General features: G+C 52.2%; 1 protein-coding gene across 1 annotated transcript; it reads left to right on the top strand.

The window, feature by feature from the left end:
- Nucleotides 1-839: 839 nt before the first annotated feature.
- On the top strand, nucleotides 840-16,719 carry ECHDC3 (enoyl-CoA hydratase domain containing 3). Its single transcript, XM_081228227.1, is given in 5 exon segments — nucleotides 840-1,530; nucleotides 7,309-7,710; nucleotides 7,713-7,750; nucleotides 12,862-13,056; nucleotides 13,060-16,719. Coding segments are annotated over 5 exon segments (1,230 nt in total). The 5' UTR covers nucleotides 840-1,037; the 3' UTR covers nucleotides 13,162-16,719.
- The last annotated feature ends 1,359 nt before the right edge of the window (nucleotides 16,720-18,078 follow it).

Raw genomic sequence — 18,078 nt, 5'->3', positions numbered from 1 at the left:
CTACAGACTGGAAGATCCTTGAGGGCCCAGACCCTTCCTTCCAAGTATCCTGCAAGTCTCCAGACTTTAGGAAGTTAACGAATACAGGAAGCAGTTAACCAGCAAATGACAATGAGGATATTCTCATCACACTTCAGCTCTCAGCCGCAGGATGTGCCCTGTCTCGTGCCAGCCACTTAGATCCTGAAAAGAGCCTCCCTTTCCCTCCTTGGCGCATTGGGAAAACGCAAGATATAAACGTAGATCCCACGGGTTCTCGATAAGAGAAGACACAAAGCATTCAAAAGCCAATACCTGAGTGGGATACAGCTCAGGTAGTGACCTGGGATCACATGCGAGGCCTGGGATAGGATGGGAAGGATAAAGCAATTTGTAAAAAGGTGGCGTCCCTAGCTCACATCATTCGCTACCTGCCGACACTTCATTTTTCTCCTCATCTAGGCAAACCACTATGTTCTTGGTGTTGTAAAAAAAGGAGCAAGCTACACCGTTCCTCGCCTCCTTTAAACCCTTTCATCTGGCCTTGCAAGGGAAAAAACCCTCAGAGCGCGCCTGCAGGTTTAGAGTCGTTCACCCCAGAACCAAGCCCTCAACTCCTCCCAGGAAGGGCGCAAAGGACCCAATCCGCTGTGGCGGATCCCGGGGGCGGGGCGGCGCGGGGGGAGGGATCAGAGGCGGTGTAGGGATATCGGGGGCGGGGCTCAGGGTGGAGCAAGGGTGGGCGGGGCGCCAGGGGAGGGGTTACGGGGGGCGGAGCGTCGGGGCAGGGCCGGAAGACTGGGGGGCCCGGGCGGTGGGGCGGGGCGGCAGGGACCCGGGGACGAGGTGACGGGGGTGGGGCGGCGGGGGCTGGGTCCGGCCTGGGAGAAGAGTCCGGTCGAAGCCTGGGCCTGCGATCCCCGACTCGGTTTTGCCCGCTGCCCAGAGCAGTGGAAGCGCAGCGGCCCGGCTCCCCCCGCGCCCCTCGGAGCGCCCACAGCCCGCGGTCCTTGGCATCCAGCTCAGTGGCGTCCGACCCCGGCGCGTCTCTGGCCGCCATGGCCGCCGCCGCGGGCCTGCAGGCCTTGGGGGCGAAGGGGTCGGGCTGGCTCCGGCGCGGCCCGTGGCCTCCGCTCACCGCCGGCTTCCGCAGCGGGGGACCGGCCGGGGTCGGGCGGCCGGAGCCGGGGTCGCGACCCACCAGCACGCGGCAGCGGGACGGCATCAGGTCAGCGGCCCGCGGGCGTGCGGGGCTGTTCCCAGGGAGGGTGGCCGGCGGGACCCGGGAAGAGAGAGGGGCGGAGGAGGCCGGGCCGCCGGCCGCGCCACCCCACGCGGAGTACAGCGAGGCTCGGTCAGTGGTCAGCTCCGCCCGCCACGGAGCCCAGTTTATCCATCACAACGGATCGGTCCGGCGGAGAAGTCCGACGTGGAGGGAATCCGCGGATGCTGCGTTTACAGACGTCCCTTGCCTGGGCCCAGTGACCTTCGAGACCCTGCAGGACGCACACGAAGGATTTAAGTGGGGCTACCTGGGAGGGCTCCAGCATTGCCTCTAAACCCAGGCCAAGTCGACAGTGCAGTTGGGCTCAGCGTGGGCAGCCTTGTGGGAGGCTCCACCGCTGCTGTACCTTTGAGAAAGCCCTTCAGTAAGGCTTCTGTGCCTCACAAACTTGACCTGGCTCCGAGGCGAGGTCAGGCATAGCCGAGCTGCTCCTTGGCCGTCATCCAGAAGTGCCCACGTGAGGGCAGGCAAATAAATAGGCTGAAGGACACAGGGTACTGAGCTCTGCCCTTTGGCTCAAGAAGCCTAAAACCCTTTTACAAAAACATACCAGGGCACAAACTTGAAAGTGGACGGTGGCGTGATAAAGGCAGAAGGCCCCAGCCCCATCCAGGCCTCACTCTGACGTTTGCCTGGCCAGGGCAAGAGTGCAGAGGGAGGCCTAGGTGGCATGTCTGAGTATTCAGACCTTACAAATCAAGCTGGGAAATATGTTTTCTTCTCCTCCCCTCACAAGTAGGCCGTCATAAGACCTGGAAGGCTGTGTTGGAATTTACAATCCCCAGGCTCCTAGGAACTCCCCCAAAGCAGGGGAGAGCCTGCAGCTTTGTTCTTTTCTTCCCACCCTGTGCTGCCTGCCTGCCCCACCTCTCCACCGCTCCCTCCTGCTGCTCTGCCAGGGGCTTGGCACACAGGTCTGCAGACACCCCGTGCAGCATGCCCACAATCTGTCTAATCCTTCACCCCCTACAGACAACTGCTCACAGCCACCCTCTGGGCCTAATGGTGCCCACTGCAGAGCCAGGGAATTCCAGGGTTTCAGGTGACTGGGGCGGGGTGTGGAAGAGGGTGGTGATTTCCAGGTGGGCACATCCCACCTTCCCAGTGGACTCCTTGCTCACCTGGAGGGGCACCGCTAGAAGAGGGCCCAGGCAGGGGCCCTTCTTGCGCATTTTCAAGGGTACTTCTGTTTTTGCAAATCTGGCCCATTTGGCACATCAGCCAGGCAACAGAAGATCTCACTGATTCTCCAGAGTTAAATATGAATCAGAAGGGGGGATGGTGGGAACAATCTCTCATACATGCTGGGAACGGTTTAGTAGCAAGGAAGCCCGGAGGCCAGCGCTAAAGCAGAACGATGTCAGGCACTAAGTGGGTGATCTGGAGCAACTCACTCAAGTGTCCCTTTTCAAAGCTGCTTCTCTCGGTGACAGTACTGCCGTGTAGTGAGGGCCAGCTCAGAGTCGGGTCCTGTGCTCGGCACTACACACTCCTTATTGCAGCCCTTACTACAGCCCACTAGGTAGATAACGTTATCCCCACTCTGAACCCCACTGACAGGGTTCAGAGAGGTAACAGCCTGTTTGAGCTCACATGGCCAGGAGCTAGGGTTGCCAGGAGTCAGGGAAAGGCCCATCCGCCTCCAAACGCGCCCTCACTCTTGCTGTGCCATCTCAGGGTACTTGCCACTTAGTTTAAAAGAGATGCCAAAAAACTAGACGAGGTGAAAATCCACAGCAGTTGGTGGAACTGGCCGTGAAAAACAGAAATGCTCTTTTTGGTCATGAATTCAGTCAACAGATACATGTTGAGTGTCTCCCCTGTGTGGGACTCTGGCAGTGTCTTGCCTCCTGGACCTTCTGGTGGTTTACGCCGATAGGATGGCCTTCCGACAGCTCACTGTGGCATCTACAGGGACCATCTCTTGCCCCATGAATGGAAAGTTTACACTTTTTTAAAATAAATTTATTTTTTGGCTGCGTTGGGTCTTCGTTGCTGTGCATGGGCTTTCTCTAGTTGCGGCGAGTGGGGGCTACTCTTTGTTGTGGTGCACGGGCTTCTCATTGCGGTGGCTTCTCTTGTTGCGGAGCATGGGCTCTAGGTGTGCAGGCTTCAGTAGTTGTGGCACTGAAGTTGTGGCTCAGTAGCTGTGGCTTGCGGGCTCTAGAGCACAGGCTCAGTAGTTGTGGTGCACGGGCTTTGTTGCTCCGCAGCATGTGGGATCTTCCCGGACCAGGGCTCGAACCCGTGTCCCCTGCATTGGCAGGCAGATTCTTAACCACTGCGCCACACGGGAAGCCCTGGAAAGTTTACACTTTTATCACCTGCCCTGGTGGTGACCTCACTCTTAAAGAGATCCTCTCTCAAGAGGGGTGGTGTTAAAGCTCCAGGTGCAAGACATCCCATGTTCTGAACCAAGGTAGCCACTGGGGGAATTCAGACGGATGAGATTCTGAGGAGGTATTATCCACTGGGTTTGATATCCTGTGGAATGAGGAACGGAGCCATTGGGCAATCCAGGATGGCTTTCTGAGATAAGCGAAGGGGGAGGAGCCGCTTAGGTTACTGGGGGAAGACGCCCAAGGGGCGCCTCGGTGGAGGAGTCCAAGAAGCGGGCCCGTGAACTTGTGGGTCTGGAGCTCAGAGAAAGGTTTGAAGTGGGGCAAAGACTGGGCGTGATCAGCACAGAGGTGGTAGCTGATGCCAAGGCCACAGTGAAGTTGCCCGAGAGGAGTGTATGGAACAAGAAGAGGGCAAAAGAGGGGACTCTGAGGGTCGTGACATTTGGGGCTGAGAAGAAGGCTAGGAGCCCATCACAGAAGTAGAGAAGGAGCAGCAAGAGAAGCACCAGGAAAACGGGGGAGGAGGGACGTGTTTCCAGAAGGCAAGCAGGACCACAGCGGCCACTGGGTTTGGTTCTGGCAATCGGGAGAGTCTTGGCAGCAACAGCTTTAGTGGAGTGGCAGGCACAGAAGCCTGGTGACCCGGGGTTGAAGAGTGAACTCGCAATTCAGAGCCCTCTGACGGCACTTGGGCCAAAGGATGAATGGGGCACACGACAAATCAAGGGCATTTGAGGGCTGGCATCTTTTTACACAATTTTGCCTTAGGCCTTAGAATTTAATTTAAGCATATGTCACCGATGGGATGGCAGCTTTTTAGGTTTGTTAGAGCGAGCACACTCATTATTTTATTGGAAGGCTTATCAGCAGTCTCTCTCCACCACCCCCAAAATATGGTTTCTGGGGCTATAAGCATATCAGCTACCAATCACTTTTGTACTTGGGAGAGAACATGTTTATGAGAAACCAAACAACACCTATCACAGCCACCTGAAGATGGCAGCAAAACTGAAGTGGCATTCCAAAGAAAATGGTTATTCTTAATAACGCAGTGAAATAAATTCAGTCATCAAAGTGGTTTCCCAGAAAACAATGGCACAGAGGCTATTTACTGAGGATCCAAGTTAACACACAGCAGTGGAAATATCAGATTCAAAAAAGAATGAGGGACTTCCCCGGTGGCACACTGGTTAAGAATCTGCCTGCCAATGAAGGGGACACAGGTTCAAGCCCTGTTCGGGGAAGAACCCACATGCTGCGGAGTAACTAAGTGCGTGCACCACAACTACTGAGCCTGTGCCCTAGGGCCCACGAGGCACAACTACTAAGCACATGTGCCACAACTACTGAAGCCCGTGCGCCTAGAGCCCGTGCCCTGCAATGAGAATCCACTGCAGTGAGAAGCCCGCGCACTGCAATGAAGAGTAGCCCCTGCTCGCCGCAACTAGAGAAAGCCCGTGCACAGCAATGAAGACCCAACACAGTCAAAAATAAATAAATAAATAAATAGGGCTTCCCTGGTGGCGCAGTGGTTGACAGTCCGCCTGCCGATGCAGGGGACACGGGTTCGTGCCCTGGTCTGGGAGGATCCCACATGCTGTGGAGCAGCTGGGCCCGTGAGCCATGGCCGCTGAGCCTGCGCGTCCGGAGCCTGTGCTCTGCAATGGGAGAGGCCACAACAGTGAGAGGCCCGCGTACCACAAAAAAAAAAGTAATAGATACTTCTTATAGAAAATTTGGAAAATCTAGAAGAACAAAAGGAAGAAAAATAAATCACTGATACTACACCCATGATCATACCACCCAGAGAGAACTGTAATTAATATTTTGCTGTATTTCTTTTTCATCCTTTCCCATGTGTACCCATTTGTTTGAATGATCATACATGGGTGTGATTATACAGTATAATTGTATATAATATCATCGTAGCATTGAATGCTTACTATGTGCCAGGTGATATTTTGAGAACTTTAGACATGTTAATTTACGTAATCTTCCTGTTCTGTAAGGTTGTTACTATAATTATACCATTTTACAGATGTGAAGACTGAGGGATAGGCAGAAAGTAAGTGATAGCCGGGGTGTCAGCCCCCAGCACCCTCACTGCAGACCACCATGCTGATATTTCTCTCAGAAAATTTCATTGTAATGAGAATGTAGCATTCCATTGCATTGGAATATATTTTAGTTTATATAGCCATTTACTTATTTTTGTATATTTATATTATTTATAGTTTTTACTATTATAAAATAATGATTTGGTGAACATCTTGGTCCAGAAAGCTTTTTGCCCTATTTCAGATTATTTCTTAGAATTCCTAGATCGAGGGTAGGATATTTTTAATGTTGGTGATCTACTGGATTGCCTAAGTATTTCCCACCAGCTTGTGTGGAATCTCAGCCCTTCCTAGACGACAGGCAGGAGACAGACTGTGCCACCCAAGTCACAGCCAACTGACTCTTCATACCTTCAGTTGATCAGGTGACGGATGACACTCAGAGCTGAAACAGTCTTTTCTGTCTCTGCAGCCAGACCTTAGACGCTCTTGTGCAGCCTGCTTGCTACTGTATCCACTGAGAAGCAGCACTGCCCCTCACCTTCCCCATCCTCACGTATGTGCACGAACCCCCTATACCCACCACAGTTCGGGGTGCTGGTACATATATGTGCATTCCTCTGGAGGAGGGTCATTAGCTACCAGATTCTCAAAAGGTGAACCCCCAAAGTCAGGAATATGATATCATATCCCTAAATATAAAATTGGTCATTTTATAATAAAGCTGACAAGTACCAAATGTTCATGAACACAAAAGGTAAGTTCCTTAGGCAAAACCTTGGAATCCGTGAAGGTCGTTTTCCTTGGAGCGGCTGCGTGGGAAGCAAGGCCAGGTCCCCGCCTCCCCTCCCTCCTGCCGGGGTCGAAGGGCAAATATTTTTACACTGAAGTCACCATAGTAACACAATCTGTTTAGAGTGTCATGGAAAAAAATGGAGAAATTAGCCAAGTTACTTCATAAGCTGCAAAACTAAGTTAAAGTTCTGGAGATTTTGGTGGGGAGGGGTCTCACCTGAGCCAGTTTCCAGCTCCCCTCTCTGTGCCAATGCATTTTGGAATTTTGTTTATTTTATTTTATTTATTTTCCGGTATGCGGGCCTCTCACTGTTGTGGCCTCTCCCGTTGCGGAGCACAGGCTCCGGACGCGCAGGCTCAGCGGCCATGGCTCATGGGCCCAGCTGCTCCGTGGCATGTGGGATCCTCCCAGACCGGGGCACGAACCCGTGTCCCCTGCATCGGCAGGCAGACTCTCAACCACTGCGCCACCAGGGAAGTCCTGGAATTTTGTTCATTTTGATGACAGCGGGGTGTTCCCCACTATCTTAATAGAATCGAGAGAGTATCATGGTGGTAACTGGAGAAGTAATTACTAAGGAAATTACCTCCCAGGCCCTTTCCCACCTGTTTCAGACTTTTAACACAAGAGCTCCACGCAGGCACCTTTGGGACAGAACTGCTTGTTCCCTAGAGGTCAAAGTCAGCCCTCTTCTGCAGCGGGGTTGCTAGGGGAGCGGTTGAGGGGACAGCATCCTCACAGAAGTCATGCTTAGGGACAGACCAGGGGCCTAGAGTCAGACAGAGGCGGCTCAGACCCCATAGCCCCCTCGCGGATCTGGTGGCCTTAGGGGGTTACTTCCCCCGTGAGCCTTGGTGTCCTGGTTCCTTCCTCCTGGATCTCAGGAAGACCAAATCACACAGTCTGGCTCACCGTCAATATTTAATGAAAGTTACTCTCTTTGTGACTTCCCCTACCCTTTTGTCATAGACTCTGATACACTGATAGCATTTGAAAAGGGCTCTGAAAACAGTAAAGTCACACAAAATCCGAAGTGTTACTGTCGCACCTCACTGTTGGATGGAAGCGAAGCAGGTGTGTTTGCTCTTCAGGTCATGATGCTGATCCAGACCCACCCGGTCCCCATCATCGCCATGGTGAACGGCCTGGCCACTGCCGCCGGGTGTCAGCTGGTTGCCAGCTGTGACATTGCTGTGGCGAGTGACAAGTCCTCCTTTGCCACGCCGGGCGTGAACATCAGGCTCTTCTGCTCAGCCCCGGGGTGGCCTTGGGGAGAGCGGTGCCGAGAAAGGTCACTGAACTCCCTGCACCCACTTGCTAGCTGTGATCCTCCAGTGCCCGTGAGGGTGAGTTCCAGAACTTTCCTGTTGCAAGTACCGTTTGATTCAGGACATTCTGCCCAAAGCAGAGCTGGCTGAATGTACTGTCTCGTGTTGGGAGGTTATCCCAGGGGTGGTCAGTTTGTAAATCACTGCTTTTCATTCTTGCCTTCCCCTCAATACAGCTGGTTAGGTTTTTAGATACGCTTTGTTTTCATAAAGGTGAACATTTTTTGCACTCTTATTTGAAATGCAATTCAGACACAGTTTTGTTGCATGGAAAGGTTGCCCATGAGCTATAATAACATGGTGACATATGCCAGTATAAGAGGCTAGGACACTTTGTCGCTGGCTTCCTGTTTGCCAGCAATCTGTCTCATTCCAGAACGGACTGAAAGTAGCTGATACACGGAGTGTGTCAGGTTTGCAGTGGTTGCAGGAATGTCCTGTACGTGGTGTGTCGAATCTGCCCCAGAAGGAGCTGCAGTGCCAGAGTTGTTCTGTCGTTGCTAACCCGAGTGAAGTCTACTTTCTTCACAAAGCTTTCCTCCTTCCTATAACGTCATAAAGAATGTTTACTGAACAGCTCTTAAGTGGAAACAGGTGGTTGCCTTGTTCTAGAAAAATACATCCTCATTCTCAACTGGAAATCTGTTTTTAAATGGGGTGCCAGAGTCATAGCAAGAAGGGAAACTAAATTGCTTTCTAGAATATATTAACCATTTTAGCATCAACTAGGAAAATTAGCAGTTGCTCATATGGCAGGGGCACAAAAGAAATGAGCCCCCGCAGGACCAAGAGGTTCAGGGGAGCACACCTGCCTTTCATGCACCTCCTCATTAGCTTTTACAGAAATGTGTGTTTGTGAGAAAATTCTGGTGACAGATACCTACAAACACACACACTTATGAAAACCAGCTGGACATGGGCTCCACATTGGAAAAGGTGACCCTCAGAACACAACAGCTTGCTCCAGTGTCCTTAGACTCAGGGGGGTGTCTGGATCCCACCAGGATACACATTTACCTTAAATGTTATATATTAATTCAATAAATACTTCTTAAGTCCCTGCTTGGTGCCAGCACATTAAATTAAAATGCATCACAAAGTTATCGTCAGAGCTTATGAACGAAGTATTTTATAATTGTGCAAATCAAATCTCCAGGCCTTTTGCACATTAAAGGTGGTTGCTTGGCCAACCTGCTGCTGTTCAGGCCTACTTTCCAGATAAGAATCTATTCTTTCTCAAAACAAACTTTAGGACTTCCCTGGTGGCACAGTGGTTAAGAATCTGCCTGCCAATGCAGGGGAGTGCGTTCAAGCCCTGGTCAGGGAAGATCCCACATGCCGCAGAGCAACTAAGCCCGTGCGCCATTACTACTGAGCCTGCGCTCTAAGAGCCCGTGCTCCGCAACAAGAGAAGCCGCCGTAAAGAGAAACCCGAGCACCACAACGAAGGGTAGTCCCCGCTTGCCACAACTAGAGAAAGCCCGCGCACAGCAACAAAGACCCAACACAGACAAAAATTAAAAATAAATTCTCATTTAAAAAAATCTTAAAAACAAACTTTAAAAATCAAGGCTTATACTTGAGTCATAATTGATCATATGTGTCACATTTTAAATTCGTTTTTGAGAAGAAAGAAGGGAAAAAAATTTTGTCAAAAACAGGCCTTAAATTCCCAGGAAGCCCAGTTCTCAGAACCATGTTGCATAAATCTCACCTGCGTGGCCCCCCCAGGAGGAAAACTAGGGATTCACAAACATCTAAAACCGACCAAAACACACCTGCCTGTCGTCAGTGCTTGGCTGCACCCACAGGGACGCATCCATACACGGGCCGCCACCTGCGTGGGTGACAGGCCAGCGTCCCCTTGCACATCCGCCGGGAAACAAAACTAGCAGGTGCCTTTGCAAAGTGGCCGGGTCGGGAGGCTCCGCCCCTTTAAACACGGCTGAGGCGGCAGGTGTGGGTCACCAGTGCCCTCTGCTGGTCATCCTGGGGAACTGCCCAGCGTGCGGAGGACTCTGCCTTTTGTCCTGCAGAAACCGTGGCGAGGAGCCCTCGGGTTCCAGCCAGACTGAGCCTGGGCGTGAATCATTTACCACGTGTGCAAAGTGCCCCCCTCCCCCGGCTTGAGTTAAATATGCATCTTCGTTGCACGTATGGACGGCCTGCCTGGTGCAGCTGCTCCCTCCCCCAGTCAGAGCTGGTCTCGCCCAGCCCCTAAAGCAGTGGGTACCACGGGCAGGGGCAGCACGTGAAAGACCAGAGCCCCGGTTTCCAAACCAGTCAGGTCTCCGCGGGAGCACTTGCTTCCCCCAGTTTACCCACAGTAACTCTGTGCATCTGCGGGACCTGAATTCCTAATTGTCTGATTAGATCAGAGTAGAACTTGCAAGATGCAGAGGATGTTAAGTGAAAGCCTTGCTACCCAGCCCGCGTGCAGATCACCAGAGAGCCTGGGAGCCGGGGGTCTCAGGCCCGTCCCCCCAGACCCACCGCGTCAGAATCTGCATGTGAACGGTGACGCTGTGGCCACCACAGGCGTATGTTCAACAGCCCACCTCACGGAAGGACTGGGGTCTCAGTGACTCACCGGAGGTCTCCCGGCTGATGAAGTTAACCCGTGATCCCGTCAGGTCCTTCCCTTCCGGTCCTGCGGAATCGCAGCCCTAATGCTGACGCACCACCAGCTAGTTCTTCTCCTACACGTGCCTTGAGGAACCCCAGAGACCCCTCTGCTTTAAATAATCAGGGGCCTTGATACCTGAAGCCAACATTGGGGATTCATACAAATTTACAGGAGGAAGAAGCCTGTTAATAACAGGCACTGCATTTACTCGGGGCCTCCTGGGTGCCCTGCACTGTAGTATAAGTTTTACACAGCTTTCTCCAATCTTCACAATTCTGCAGGAGAATGGGAATCTTTACTCCCATTTTTTCAGAGGAGGAGACAGACTCAGAGGGTTAAACTGCCCCCTTAAGTTCGTGTGGTTGGTAAGTGGGATTGGAACTTGGGGACATCAGACACCAGGGGTCAGCCTTGAAGACCAGCCTTGGTTTCAAGCTCTTTCTGTTGCTTTTAATACAGATACTCTGGGAAGAGGAAGTATAAAATCACCACCTTGTTCCCGGGACCCTAACAAGGGTTGATTACAGAAAAGGGTGAGAGGAAGTATTTTCTTCTTTCATCTGAAGTTTCAGGGGAAACAGTAAGTAAAGATTATGCTAATTCGCCATAAAATAGGCTTTCTTTTTCTCAGGGAATGCCACTCTATTATCTAATCCGTGTGGGTACAACCCCTATAACTCAATGTGGTGCTAAATAGCGTTACCCCACCAGGCAGGTAAGGACACTGATGCCAGAGAGGGCCATGAACCAGGTAGGACCAGGTAGGAAGCTGAAGGCAGGCCAGGAACATGAGTGCCCGGGACAGGGGGTGACTCTCATGTTCTCTTGCTCCTTCCCCAGGTCGGACCCCCTGGGTCCCTTCACTGGGACTCGCTGGGAGTCTTCAGAGGCGTCTTACTTAGCAGCCCTGGATCAGCAGCACCGGTTTTTAGCTCCACATTCAAACAGGCACTTCAAACGTGCTTTGCAGTGACAATGCTGTTCCTCTTCAACTATGAAAGAGTCTCTGTAGCTCCTGCTGCCTCCAACATGTCATCGTGAAATTTCCAAAATTGGACAACATTGGGATTTAGTCCTCTCCCCTAACTGCAGAGGAGAAAATGGGGCCAACATCGCCTCGTCCCTGGTGGCCAGTCCAGTCCACTGTGTGCTCCATCTGTACCTATGATGGCATCTGTACCCGCCTTCTGGCCTCTCCTCTTCCACCAAAGCCCAATCCCTCCATGATACCATCTAGTCTCATGATTCAAAAAACCACCTTAATCGGTGGTTCTAAACTGGGAGCAATATTGGCACCAGGGGCCATTTGGCAGTGCCTTGATTGTCACAAGTTGGGACAGGGGTACTACTGCCCTGTAGATAGAGGCCAGGGATGCCAGAAACATCCTACAATGCCCAAGACAGCCCCACACAACAAAAAAATTATCTGGTCCAAAACATACAATAGCCCTGAGGTTGAAAAACATGACCTAAGTGCTGATGATACCGCAAGCTAGTCCAATGATCTATAACAAACCACCCTCAACTCAGTGGCTCCAAACAATAGTAATTTGTTTAGCTCGTGAATCTGCAACTTGGACAGGGCTCAGAGAGGAAGGCTTATCTCTGCACCACAATGTCCGTGGCCTCAGCTGGGAAGATTTGAAAGGGGAGCATGACAGCTGGGGGCAGTGGTCTGAGGGCCCACCCGCTCCCACATCTGGCTGTTGAGGCTGCCTCTCAGCTGAGACCTCAGCTGGGCTGGTGAGGGGCACACACAGCACAGCCTCAGTGTGGCTTGGGCTTCCTCACGGCATGGCAGCTGGGCTCCAAGGCTGAACAGCTGGAGAGAAAGAACCAGTGGAAGCCGTGTCACCTTCTGACCTGGCCTCTGCAGGACTGTGGCATCACCTCTCCTGTACTGTGTTTGCCTCCATCCATCCACTCCTTAAATCACTCACCAATAAATATCCTGAAGGCTGCCTACTATGTGCAAGGTACTCTTCTGGTGCTGGCAATACAGAAATAAACAGAACAGTAAAAAAAAAAAAAAAAAGTCTCTGACCCTAGTGAAGTTTATGTGCCAACAAAGGAGATAATACAATAAACAAAATTAATGCGTAACATATATAATAAATGGTGAAAGTGCAAAGGAAGACAATGCAGCCAGAAGGGGGGATGGTGCTGGGGTGTAAGCTGTGATTTCAATAGAGTGGTGACACGTGACCTGAAGGAGATGAGGAGTGTCCCCCCGTCTCCTGGGTGCTCATGGATCCCGTCCCTGGCAGGAGTCTGGGGATGGAAGACCTCAGGGGTGATGGGGGACATGGTGTTTGAGGAGCAGGTAACTGGTCCGAGCGTCACGGTACAAACAGTCTCTGCAGAGTGAAGTGGGGCGGGTGGGGCCTGGGCGGCACTGGGTCGCAGGATGACCAGTGCCTAAGTAATGGCCCCTGTCCCCTCCCACAGGTGGCCTTGGAGGTGCTCTTCACCGGGGAGCCTGTTTCTACGCGGGAGGCCCTGTTCCACGGGCTGCTGAGCAGGGTGGTGCCGGAGGACGAGACCACGTGGATGGCGAGGAAGGTGGCCTCGCCGGGCCGGCCTGTGCTGTCGCTGGGCAAAGCCACCTTCTACAGGCAGCTGGCTCGGGACCTCAGGACCGCCTGACACCTCACCTCCCCTACCATGGTGGACAACCTGGGCCTGCCGGATGGCCAGGAGGGGGTCAAGGCCTTCCTCCAGAAGAGGAAGCCCGTCTGGTCACACTGAGCGGCCTCATCAGAGGAACCGGGGGCCGTGAGCCCAGTGGGCAGCGCTCAGGGTCCCCCCTCCACCGGCCCCACCCGTGACCTTCCGACCCCCAGACAACACCGCTGCCTCGTGACTGTAGCAGAGCCAGCCTGCTTTTCCAGCATCAGTCATGTCTCAGTGCATGGGGTCTGGGTTACGAGTCGGCACTCCCTAGGGAAGGGGTGACCTGGAGAGTCGGGTGCTAACGTGAGCAGAAGGGCTGTGAGCACACAAGAAAGCCCGTGTGTGACGCTCCTTCCCAGGACCTTAGGTGAGGGGATGCCCCCCACCACCCCATGGGAGAAGGTGAAGATAAAACTGAGGCGAGAAGGATTTCAGCCCGACTCTGTGACTGGAAAGGGCCCCCAAGGTGGAGGTGGTGCCAGGTGCCCACGACAGAAACATTGCAGATCTTCACGAGATGCTCTCCCCTCTGAAAATCTTCCTGATTCTATTGAGAAATAATCATGCCTCTGGCTTTGGGATAATCTTATGGGGTCTTTTAAAGATTACCTACTTAGAGAGACTGGTAATTTTAACTTCCTAACCAGACTGTAAGCTGGTTGAGAGAAGAAAATCAATGAACTCTGTCTTTGATGCCTGTGCTGATGGACATCTAGTAGGTGCCTGGTGCTTCTGTAATGAAGGTCCCTGCCACCAGGATACTGGGAACACGGACCCTGGGCTAAACCTGAGGATGAAAGCATCAGGGAGAGAAAGGAGGGACACAGAACACACGTTCTCCCCATGAAGGATCACCTCCTCTGGAAGCATTTCCAAACTCTGCTCAGCTTCTGGTAAAGAATCCAGACTAGCCTCAAGCATTTGAGTTCCCCAAAGGTGGGTTAGGACCTAAACGTCTTACTTTCTGGCTTCTGGTCCAGTTAGGCCCCAGAAATGTCCCAGACCTCTCCTCCGCCAGCTCACACCCGGGGCTGATCATGTTTTTTAAGGCCAATGTTTTTTTTTACCTATGATTAGAGTGGCCGTAAATGTAATTAGTACCAAAGACAGAGACCCGTGAGGCTCTACCCGGTGGTTCTCATTCTAATCACGGGGGCAAGCAGCCCCTGGAAGGGAGGTCCCCTAGTGGGTTTCTATTGAGATTGGCCTTTTTTTTTTTCTTTGCCAGAGTTTAGAAAGGTGAAAAAGTGTTCCCTTGGAGGGCTTCCCTGGTGGTGCAGTGGTTAAGAATCCACCTGCCAGTGCAGGGGACACAGGTTTGAGCTCTGGTCGGGGAAGATCCCCACATGCCACAGAGCAACTAAGCCCAGGCACCATAACTGCTGAGCCTGCGCTCTAGAGCCTGCGAGCCACAACTACTGAAGCCCGTGCGCCTAGAGCCCATGCTCCACAACAAAGAGAAGGCACTGCAATGAGAAGCCCGCGCACTGCAATGAAGAGCAGCCCCTGCTCGCCGCAACTAGAAAAAGCCCGCATGCAGCAACGAAGACCCAATGCAGCCAAAAATAAATAAAATAAATGTAAAAAAGAATGTTTTCTTGGAAAGGAGGAGCTTGTTACTGAGAATGTTCCTCAGAAGAAGAAAGATCATCAGAGCCACCAGTCCCTGGAGCCCAGTACACACCAGCACCCCCTGTACATCCTCATTCAGTCACCACCAGAATCCAGCAGAGTGGGGCCACCATCACCTCCAGCTTACAGATGGGTGGTGGAGATCGGGGAGAGGGAGGGTCCCAGACTCTGCTGATAAAGCCGTGGATGCCCTCCTCCCAACCCCCCCGCCGGCTGCCCACCTTGTCGGGGAGCCTGGGCTGGAGGGAGGCCGGCCTGAAAACCTGACCCCTGCCCCTCAGCTTTCCGGAACCCAGGGCTGGACTAAGCGCGCCCCCTGGAGGACTTTGCCGGTGCACCGGGGACGTGGGATTTGACTATTGGCAAATCACCAGTGGAGTTTTACTACGAATCTGATAAACAACTGTCTGAAATTTCAACCCAGGCTGTGAAGGACTGGCCGTCATGATCTGCTCAAAAATAATCTGCCAGTGGGGCCCCTGCGGGTTGCCCCCCGTGGGAGTTGCTGTGTGGCTGTTGACAGATCCCACAGTGAGGAGAGGGTGTTATAAACTCCGGGCTTTGGAGAAAGTTAGCAAAGCCTTCTCACACGTTCCAAGGAAAACCAAGTTGCCTTTCCAGTTTCTGTATGAGCAGCACCATAGCCTCCAACCAGGAAATCCTCTGGCCTCTGGGCTGGCTTCCCAACCTGTGAGCTGAGGTGCCTCAGGGACTCGCTATAAATCTCAATAATCACCGGAGCAGAAAATAATCCAGAAGGAAAATCTGCTACCCAAACACCAGTGTCATATAATTCACCCCCAAGGCAAATACAAATTGGGGGTTAATTTGCATCTCTGCTTCCTTCCACATGAATGAAAACTTTCTGATCACCACCACAGATGACTGCTTTTGGAAAGCCTCGTGTGTTCGTCTTTCCCTCTGTACCATTTACTGCTCAGGGAGCTTTGCTGAGCTCAGCCCAGAAGATCCCACACCAGCAGATTCAGGGGCTAGAAAGTCAGCGAAAGGGGCCTTTGATTCTGCATGGCCTGGGGGAGAGAGCATTCCCAAGGCCGGACTCAGCCCCCCAAAAAACAAACAGATGGTGCGAATAAATGACTAATTTTACACCAACAAATGGGGGGCCTGCCAGGAGATTTATTGAGCCGAAACTCTTGCCAGGCAGCCCTCAGAAGGAGCTCTCTCTGCTCCCCTGGTATGTGCAAGGCTCAGAGTGGTTAAGGCATTGGCCACAGTTGAGCCAGCATCTATATGACTCTGAATCCCATGCCTCTGACACCACACCGCAGTCCTCCCAGTGTACCAAAAAGATCACAGTTTCAACCTGGAGAGACGGACAACCAATGCACTTAAAGGAAACCAATCAGAAATGGCAGAGCCAAGGCAACACAGCTTTGCTTACCGAGGGGATGCAGGAGAAGCACAGATTCAACCTCGAAGAACACCGAGTTCAAGTCCGAGGACTGCCACCATCTAGCTGTGTGACGGTGCAGGTGACGGAGCCTCTTTCAGCGCCCAGGTCCCCTTCTGGGACCCTCGTGTCCTCCCGGTTCTGACACTGCAGATTCTACAGCAACAGAAACTTGCTGTGAAACCTGAAACAGGTAGCTTTGCTCAGAGAAAATGCTCTTTTACAGAAGGAGAAGATGGGCCTCTTTCCCTAGAAGTGGTGAACAGTGAAAACACCTGATTACATTGGAGAACGAGAAATCCATTATGGAGCCTCAGAGCCTGGGGGCCACAACCGAACCTTTTTAAAATGTCCGGCTGGGAAGCACCTAGAGAGTGAAATCGGCAATCATCCTAATTTTGTCTAGGGGCCCCCCTTCCTCTCTCCGTCCTCTGAAAACCCACTGCACTAAGCTTTTAAATGGTTTTAAAATATTTGACCGATGAATGATTATGCTTTCCTGGCAGTCGTCAAGAGGCCAGAGTTCAAATCAGCTTTATTGAAGCTCACCTGTTACTGTTAATAAACATGAAATTTCAGTCTTGCAAGGGTTTTTCTTTCATGTTCTGGAGGCCAGAATGTATTTTTCAGGTCCCAAACAGAGCCCCCACCCCACCCCACCCCGAGAAGCTGGCAGGCCGTCCTGGGCCTGCAGGATGGGAGGGCCCGGCCCCCTCTGGCTCCCTGGGGGAGGGGAGGGCGCTGTCCCACAGGAAAGGGGGAGGGAAGGCTGGGGGCCGGGTGAGTCCAGTGTTGTGGGGTTTATGCTCCTCTGACTTCCTCAGTGATTTTCATAACGATGTTTCCTTCCAAGCTGCCTTTCCTGCCCGGGAATGTCTCAGCTCTGACCCAATTTGCAAGTATTTGTTCACAGATTTAAGAAATCTTTCCCTTTTCTGTTGTATGTTTTCAATATTTACCTTACCTAACTCTGTATTGAGATGGTACTGGCCACGTTTAGAAATTTCTAGGAATCTAGAAACAGGAAAAAAAATGTGTTGATCAAAGTGGAGTGTGATTTAAAGCTTATCAATGCTTCGACTGATGTAGTGATTGCTCTGTGCCAGGCACTGTTTAAGCATTTTCTGGATGTTAATACATGAATCCTCATAAAGTCTCTATGCACTAGGCTTTATGAACCCCATTCTACAGAAAAGAAACTAAAACACAGATACTAAGTGACTTGCCTGTCATCACACAGCCGGTAGGGGGCAGGGCTAGGTCTGAAATCCAGGGGGTCGGGTTCTGAGCACGGACTCTACCCCAGGCCACCTTGCTGCCCCTCTTACTGGCTTTGAGGTGACGGCGACATTCCATCACTTTGTAGACACTTCTGTTGTGCAGGAAGCACACTGAATTATTCTTTTTTTTTTTGCGGTACACGGGCCTCTCACTGTTGTGGCCTCTCCCGCTGCGGAGCACACGCTCCGGACGTGCAGGCTCAGCAGCCATGGCTCATGGGCCCAGCCGCTCCGCAGCATGTGGGATCTTCCCGGACCGGGGCACGAACCCATGTCCCCTGCATCGGCAGGCGGACCCTCAACCACTGCGCCACCGGAGAAGCCCTGAATTATTCTTTTAAATCACAGTCTAGTGAATCACACTCCCTGCCCCCAAACAAGAGTGTGCATTCCTACCAGGCCACATCAGTCCTCTGTTGTTTACTTCTCAGTGCCTGGACACTGCCCGGCACAGTGTAGATCTCCCATGAGACTTTCCGGGTCCAGTTGAATGCAGCCAGGGTGCAGTTTCCCCACACACCCTCACCCCGTACAGGCCTGTGACACAGACATGAGAAATTTCTTAAAATTCTCAGACCACATTTTCTAAATCAGTTTTGCAAAGTTGAATAGCTCAGCAAAACGTGAATTAAATCCATGTTTTCTCTGTAGGTCCATGGAAGTTCA

This window comes from Mesoplodon bidens, assembly GCF_964165515.1.
Source record: "Mesoplodon bidens genome assembly, chromosome: 3".
Classification (NCBI taxonomy): Eukaryota; Metazoa; Chordata; class Mammalia; order Artiodactyla; family Ziphiidae; genus Mesoplodon; species Mesoplodon bidens.
The sequence above is the reverse complement of the archived record's forward strand: the minus strand, read 5'-3'. Positions and strand labels throughout refer to the sequence as shown.